Source organism: Nyctibius grandis, chromosome 1 (genome assembly GCF_013368605.1).
Source record: "Nyctibius grandis isolate bNycGra1 chromosome 1, bNycGra1.pri, whole genome shotgun sequence".
Lineage (NCBI taxonomy): Eukaryota > Metazoa > Chordata > Aves > Nyctibiiformes > Nyctibiidae > Nyctibius > Nyctibius grandis.
Window position 1 is genome coordinate 72,105,244 of NC_090658.1, and position 7,902 is coordinate 72,113,145.

General features: G+C 41.8%; 1 protein-coding gene across 20 annotated transcripts in view; it reads left to right on the forward strand.

Moving 5' to 3' along the window:
* Positions 1–7,524, forward strand: part of TRDN (triadin) — a 254,540-nt gene extending 247,016 nt beyond the window's left edge. For all 20 annotated transcript variants that reach the window (XM_068416426.1, XM_068416449.1, XM_068416442.1 and 17 more), the window contains one exon: positions 4,838–7,524. In XM_068416426.1, the coding sequence (XP_068272527.1) occupies positions 4,838–4,980 (143 nt within the window). In that variant the 3' untranslated portion in view covers positions 4,981–7,524. The remainder of the gene's footprint in view (positions 1–4,837) is intronic.
* The last annotated feature ends 378 nt before the right edge of the window (positions 7,525–7,902 follow it).

The following is a 7,902-nucleotide window of genomic DNA, read 5'->3' on the forward strand; positions in this document are numbered from 1 at the left end:
CAATCAAGGGTGATCTTCAGCATTACACATTCCAAATACACATAAATTTTAGATTTTTTTTTCAAAGTAATTACTTTCTGTGCCTATTTTTCAAATTTAGTATTACGGCCCACTGTAATTAGTTTGTGGCTTTTGGCCAAGTTGCAAAAATCTGAAAGTTTGCCCTTTCCCTCCCGCTCCATGAATTTAGCAGCTTTTAACAATAGACAGTAAGTCAGATTTTCAAGTGAAATGGTTGCAGTGCCAGTACTACTAGTGATTTTAGAATGAGGATCAGGTAACACCTCTGGAAAATACTGTGGTGTCAAGCATGCTACAACTACAATGTTTAAAATGCTTGTCAGTATGTAGCTATACAAGTTAGTATGTATCAGGACTTTGTGAACGTATGTTTTTGTGAAGAAAAAGAGCTGAATTTTTACATTCTTTTCAAGAGAATTCATTTACATTTTGCATGTAAAATAGAGGGGGGTATAATCTTTTTTTTTACCCTTACGTAAACTATTTTTTGGTATTTATTGGGACTAGAAAGTTCATTATCCCCTACTTGCCTTCTTCATAAAGAAGAGAGAGTTAATTGACTTTTTATTTTCATTTTTATACCCATAAGAGGAATATGCAGAAATAATTCCCATTTAAACAGCGAAAGGTGAGTTTTTAATTGGCAGCTTTCTTCCTGTAAAGTATTTCTCTTTACCCAACTGGCATCCACTGGAATTAAATTTTAGGGGGTTGTGTACTTAAGGTTTTTTAAAAGAAAATCTTATTGAGAAATCTCTGACAGAGTACTTTGGCATGAAAACATGATTGTTTTTAATCATAGCGGGGTTTGTGGCAATACACTGCTTTGAGTTAATTTTACTCACAAAAGTTACCTTAGTTCAAGGATGGAATAAGACTATTTGTTGAAACGATAACATATCCCAGAAACTTTCTTGTCTTGCCCAAGTACCACCATAAAATGGCCAATGGTAAAGGACATATAGCACACCTACATCACGCACCTAGTCCATGGCTCGTCAGGCCTCGCAGGGGAACCTTAGTCTGTCATATTTGGGTTATGAGCTCTAGTCATGGAAGTTGCTTTGTCTCTTTTTTTCTGAAGAAATCTCACCTTCATCTCAGAGAGGAAAAAAATTTAGGGGAAAAAATTGTTTCCATTCTTAGATTTAGTGGAAAGGCAGTAAGTGATTTGCAGAAGGACCTGATTTCCAACTCCATTTTTGAAGTGTGCTTTTTAGATAACAAAGACTTAACATTTGTGTGAGTCAGGCAAGAAGACCACAGAGGATAATATAACTGGACTGAATATACCAGCATTTCAGACACACTGCTCTGTGTTCCACCATTTACTGTTACTTGGCAGTCAATAAATAAACCCTGCACCTCAGTTTACAACACGGGGAGCCCTGAAGTCCATCTCAGTTTAGAACTGTCACAAGAAGAGCTAATTTTTTTTAATATGGAATGAACAGCAGGAGAAAGAAAAAGTCATCAGAAAATCAATTTAATGAAAACTAACTTGTTTCAGATGCCAACATTCCTCCAATCATTTTCCCAAACATATAAGTGACTAATAGTTATTTTTTTAAATCTTGTCAACGTTAATCTCAGAGTGCAAAACTCAGCTTTTGGAACAAATTAGGTCATTTCCATCAGTGATAAAGTATGTGTTCTTCAAAGCTTTTAAAACATAATGGAAATAAGTGTGACTACACAGATTAGTGCTCAAAAATCAAAAGGGAGAAAACCTTGATTGTGAAAGACTAGGAAAGAGGTACTGACATTTATGATCCCTTTACTCAGAATAAAAGATAAATCATTTGAAGCCTAATAAAATATGTCATTGAGTCCTTCTGGAACTCTTCAGTGTATCTGCAAGTGGCTGTGAAATATAAAATCAGAAAATATATGTGTGAATTTGGGGAGCTTGCATTCAGCTATCCCAAAATGCAAATATTCTGGGAGAAGTAGGACTATAATACTGAGGGGAATAATGAATTTAAATGTGAAATTGGTTGAATGTTTATGGGTGAAGATAGGGGGAAGGTCGGCAGGGCGGACATTACGGTGGGAGTCTGTTATAGACCACCCAACCAGGATGAGCAGGTGAACGAGGCGTTTTACAAGCGGCTGTCAGAAGCCGCCCGGTCGCCAGCCCTTGTACTCGTCGGCGACTTCAACTTGCCAGATGTCTGCTGGAAGTACAATATGGCAGAGAGGAAGCAATCTAGGAGATTCCTCGAATGTGTGGAGGACAACTTCCTCATGCAAGTGGTAAATGAGCCCACTAGAGGAGGGGCCCTGCTTGACCTGTTGTTTGTGAACAGAGAAGGACTAGTGGGAGATGTGAGGGTCGGCGGCCGTCTTGGGAGTAGCAACCACGAAATGTTAGAGTTTTCGACAGTGGGGGAAGTAAGGAGGGGCAAGAGTAGAACTTCTGCCTTAGATTTCCGGCGGGCTGACTTTAGCCTGTTTAAGAGGCTGGTGGACCGAGTCCCTTGGGAATCGGTCCTGAAGGGCGAAGGAGTCCAGGAAGGCTGGACATGCTTCAAAAGGGAATTGCTAAATATTCAGGAGCAGGCTGTCCCAGTCTGTAGGAAGGCAAGCCATCGGGGAAAAAGACCAGCCTGGTTAAACAGGGAACTTAGACTAGAACTTAAGGAAAAAAGAGAGCCTACTTGCTCTGGAAGAAGGGTCAGGTAACTTGGGAGGTCTATAGGGACATGGCCAGGTCGTGTAGGGAGAAGATTAGAAGGGCCAAAGCTCAATTAGAGCTCGATTTGGCTGCTACAGTCAAAGACAACAAAAAAAGCTTTTACAAATACATTAACAGCAAAAGGAGGGTCAAGGAGAGCCTCCACCACTTGCTGAATGAGGAGGGTAGTGTAGTGTCAGGGGATGAGGAAAAGGCAGAGGTGCTCAATGCCTTCTTTGCCTCGGTCTTTAATGTCAAGACCGGTTGTCCTCAGGAGACTCAGCCCCCAGAGCCTGAAGTTAGGGACGGGGGGCTGTGTGAACCTCCCGTCTGGTTAGTGACCTGCTGTGCCAGTTGGACACCCACAAGGCTATGGGCCCGGATGGCATTCACCCCAGAGTAATGAAAGAACTGGCAAATGAACTTGCCAAACCACTCTCGATTATCTACCGTCAGTCCTGGTTAACTGGAGAAGTTCCAGCTGACTGGAAATCAGCAAACATAATGCCCATCTACAAGAAGGGTTGGAAGGACGATCCAGGGAACTATAGGCCTGTCAGCCTGACCTCAGTGCCAGGCAAGGTGATGGAACAGATCACCCTGAGTGCCATTACACAGCACATGCAGGACAATGGGGGCATCGGGGCCAGCCAACATGGATTCATGACAGGCAGGTCCTGCTCGACCAACCTGGTCTCCTTCTATGACCAAGTGACCCGCTTAGTAGATGAGGGCAGGGCTGTGGATGTAGTCTATCTAGACTTCAGTAAGGCATTCGACACTGTCTCCCACAGCATCCTCCTAGACAAACTGGCTGCCCGGGGCTTGGATGGGTGAACTCTTAAATGGGTTAAAAACTGGCTGGATGGCCGAGCCCAGAGAGTGGTGGTGAATGGGGCAAAGTCCAACTGGTGCCCGGTCACTAGCAGTGTTCCCCAGGGCTCAGTTCTGGGGCCGGTGCTGTTCAATATCTTTATAGATGATCTAGACGTAGGGATTGAGTGCACCCTCAGCAAATTTGCAGATGACACCAAGCTGGGTGGCAGTGTTGATCTGCTGGAGGGTAGGAAGGCCCTACAGAGGGATTTGGACAGGTTAGATAGATGGGCCGAGACCAACGGCATGAGGTTCAACAAGAACAAGTGCAGGGTCTTACACTTCGGTCACAACAACCCCATGCAGCTCTACAGGCTGGGGGAAGAGTGGTTAGAAAGCGGCCCGGTGGAAAGAGACCTGGGGGTGCTGATCGACAGCCGGCTAAACATGAGCCAGCAGTGTGCCCAGGTGGCCAAGAAGGCCAATGGCATCCTGGCCTCTATTAGGAATAGTGTAGCCAGCCGGTCTAGGGAAGTGATCGTCCCTCTGAACTCGGCACTGGTGAGGCCACACCTTGAATACTGTGTCCAGTTCTGGGCCCCGCACTTCAAGAAAGATGTTGAGGTGTTGGAGCGAGTCCAGAGGAGGGCAACCAAGCTGGTGAAGGGTCTGGAGGGTCTGACCTATGAGGAACAGCTGAGGGAGCTGGGGTTGTTTAGCCTGGAGAAGAGGAGGCTCAGAGGTGACCTTACTGCCGTCTACAACTACCTGAAGGGAGGTTGTAGCGGAGTGGGAGTTGAGCTCTTCTCCCGGGCAACTAGCGATAGGACAAGAGGACACAGCCTCAAGCTTCACCAGGGGAGGTTCAGGTTGGACATCAGGAAGAATTTCTTTTCAGAAAGGATTATTAGACATTGGAATGGGCTGCCCAGGGAGGTGGTGGAGTCACCATCTCTGGATGTGTTTAAGAAAAGCCTGGACATGGCACTTAGTGCCATGGTCTAGTTGACAGGGTGCTGTAAGGGCAACTTAAGGGTTGGACTCGATGATCCCTGAGGTCTCTTCCAACCTGATTGATTCTGTGATTCTGTGAAATTGTCAATAATTTCTCATCTTGTGCTACAAAGATGTCTTGTTGAGCCTTTTAGCTAAAAAATTGTTGATATGAAGAACCTGGCTTGTGATCACACTAGAGATTTGTGCTGTTATAACTCACTTAATGGGAATGAAATTATACAGATGTTTTCTGTAAGAACATGGAATAGACTCATGGCCCCAGTTTGGAAGCCATAAACATTAACCATCTCTTCCTTGTTTTCCTAGCTCCTGTCCGCTACTTTCAATGTGTCTTCCTAAATGGACCTAATGGATTTGGACTGCAATTTCCCACTAATCCCACTTCAAACAAGGAAGAAAAGACTCACTCAAAGACTTCCAAGAGAAAGACAGGGAAACCAGGGCAGTAGAGAGACTGAGTCCTGTGATCACTCACATTTTGCACTTTATCTTTTCTGCTGAGGTCCACAGTAGTTACAGTGGTACTTGTCATTGCAAGAATGTGATCCACTTGGACACATGTACCTGGAAAAAGTTTCCATGGGGCAGAGGCAAAACAAGCAGTAATGAACTATGTTTGACAATGGCAGAAATGTAAAAGTGCCCTGTTTCTCATGGAAAGGCAGCAATGCTAACATGGAAACGTCAATGCTAACAAAGCATTGACCTGATCGTGCCTGTGAGCTTGTGTGTGTGTTTTCCTGCCTCTTTTGCTCTTCTTGTTTTTCTTTACCTACCTGCTCAGCATTGAAGTGAGTCTGTTTTCCATTTAATCTTATTTAGGGAGTGAAATGTTGAATGTAGCTCTTACATCAGCAATATTGCAAGACTACCTGCAATCCTAAATCATTTCTTCTTAACGTTCAATCAAATTGCCGACAGGAAAATGCCTCGCTAAGTCACGGAAATGTGCTCTGTGACTGGTGCTATTTTTATGTCTCATTGACCAGTGTAGCCTGAAGCTCACACTTACTCGGAGCAGCTCAATATACTACCAGTAAATTGACTCTGCAAGCCATGTTAATGAAAAATATTTCTGTTTAACTTGAAGCAGTAAAAGTATGGTCTGTTTGCCCTGCCTCTTGGTGAAATACAAACTCTTCACTTTCTAAAGCCCAAAGTGAGCAGAGAAAGTGAAACAACATGGCAAAGGTGAGGAAAATCATGTTTTACCAACGTGAAGGTCCCAAGAAACAAATGAAATTATTTTAGTACTTCTACTTTTCTTCTGTGGATAAATCAGATTGACTTGCAGCAAAGACCATGTAAATGAAGAATATACCAGCCAACCATTTGCTGTTAGCGTAAGTCAGATGAAAAGCTGTTATGTGAGATACCACTCAAGAAACTAAAGCAGCCCAAATTTCCAATAGGTAAGCATGCCAATTTGATGCAATCTCAGATCAGTAATCAAAAACCAAACAAACAAAAACCAAAACCAAACAAAAAAAAATAAACAGGAGCACATGAAATACTTCGGGTAGCTGATTTTACTAGATGAAATGAACGGACTTCCTCACAGCACACTACTGTTGATAACTTATAGATGAGAACTGGAAGTAGATATGCCAATCCTCAACCTTCTTTGGGCTTTTCTGTAGAAATAATGGATTTGCTGCCGTAAGAAAGAGACGGGATTGCATTTGATCCATGTGAAGGCACATGACTGAAAACTGGCATGTCAATTGTCTATACGTATGGCAATGTAAATAATTATGCATTTTTGCAAGCTGCTATTTGTTTATATTTCCTTACTATATTTTTGCATTTAATCTGTGAAATGTACAGCGATCTTAGTTACATAGTTATCTGGTGAAGCAGAACAATGCTCTTTGTACAACTTGGCTACTTGTGGAGTCTGATCACACCAGTAACTATATATTGCTTTTTTATTTTTTAGCATAGTTCATGATAACATCAGCCCCTTCCCCATCCCATCTCCCTGCCGACCCATTCTTACCTTAATCAAATAACTGACTCATGTGAGTTTTGGACAACTGAGTCTTTGACAGGTTAATTCAATTCAGGAAGCTTTGCTGTTACACTGCTGGGTCAGGTTGATACTCTCTGATTACTGGTCATGGCCTTATGGGAACTGGGTTCTTGGTCTTAATGTGTTCTCATATTGCACAGGTCCTGTGCTGCAATAGACACACAGTCTAGACAGTGGATTCTGGAAAGAGGTAGGAACAGGTCCTGCCCTAGGAGTACTCCTTCCCACATAGGAGCACAGTGCAGGTAAAAGCATTCATGGTGAATGCCTCCACAGTCACCTGTGAAATCTGCTCTGGAGATAGAAGTGCCAACAGCGAATATTTCATGGTAAAATGACAGTCTTTGATTTTCTTTCAGTTGGCCTTTTTATATTTCCAGTGCCTTTTTTTCCTTCCCAATTTGTGATTTTGTGTATTTTATTATGGACATTATGACCCTAGGTTTTTACTGTGAAAGCTGCCTTAGAATGAGACTATAACTTTCCGAAAATCAGCTAATTTAATTCAAGACTTTATCTAATTCCAATAATCAGGACAAAATTTTAATATACTATAAGCAGTTATTTTTTTCAGCTTCTTTTGGCAAAACAATAATTTTTCATTATAGTTAACCTTAACCTTTTCTTCACGTTTGAGTGAGGAGACGACAAGAATATGTTCCAGATCTCATTTCCATAATGTTCCAATTAGATATCTGAAAGCTTTGGGAATATAAACAATATCATTGCATAAGTGATATAAAATCAGTCATTTATTGTCGTTTCCTCATCTCAGTCACTGCCTCGAAGAACAGGAGAAACAGGTCCACTCTCAAAGTGGCAAGCATTTTTCTCTTTAAATTCACCTGGAAACTTTAAAAAAATTACCTGAATTGCATGGTTTTACTCAAATTAGCCTGAAATATTGCAAAATTGTATGCTGATTGTTATCCATTTTGGAAAATAAAGAATATAAACCTTGTTCCATTGGCTGTGATATGGTTTCCTGTGAATCCAAAAGTGGACAACAAGGGTTTACATACTTAAGTTTTCTATCCATGCTACGTATATACAAATCTTCTGAATATGAAGACGTGGCATTTCTTACAATTAGGCTGGAAAAATTAATCATTCGGTATTGTATTTATTCCTAATGAGCTTTTTGAAATACTTACTTACCTTTTAGCTAGTCTTTTTACACACTTTGTGGATTACACTCTGACATAAAAAAAGTTAAATGGCTGCTGCAGTCATTCAAGGTAGAACTTCTTCTGTATCAAAATCAAGTATGTCCATCAAAGTGATTATTTAAAATACATCTGCATAGCCAATACAGACAAACCTGCAGTCTCCAATGACA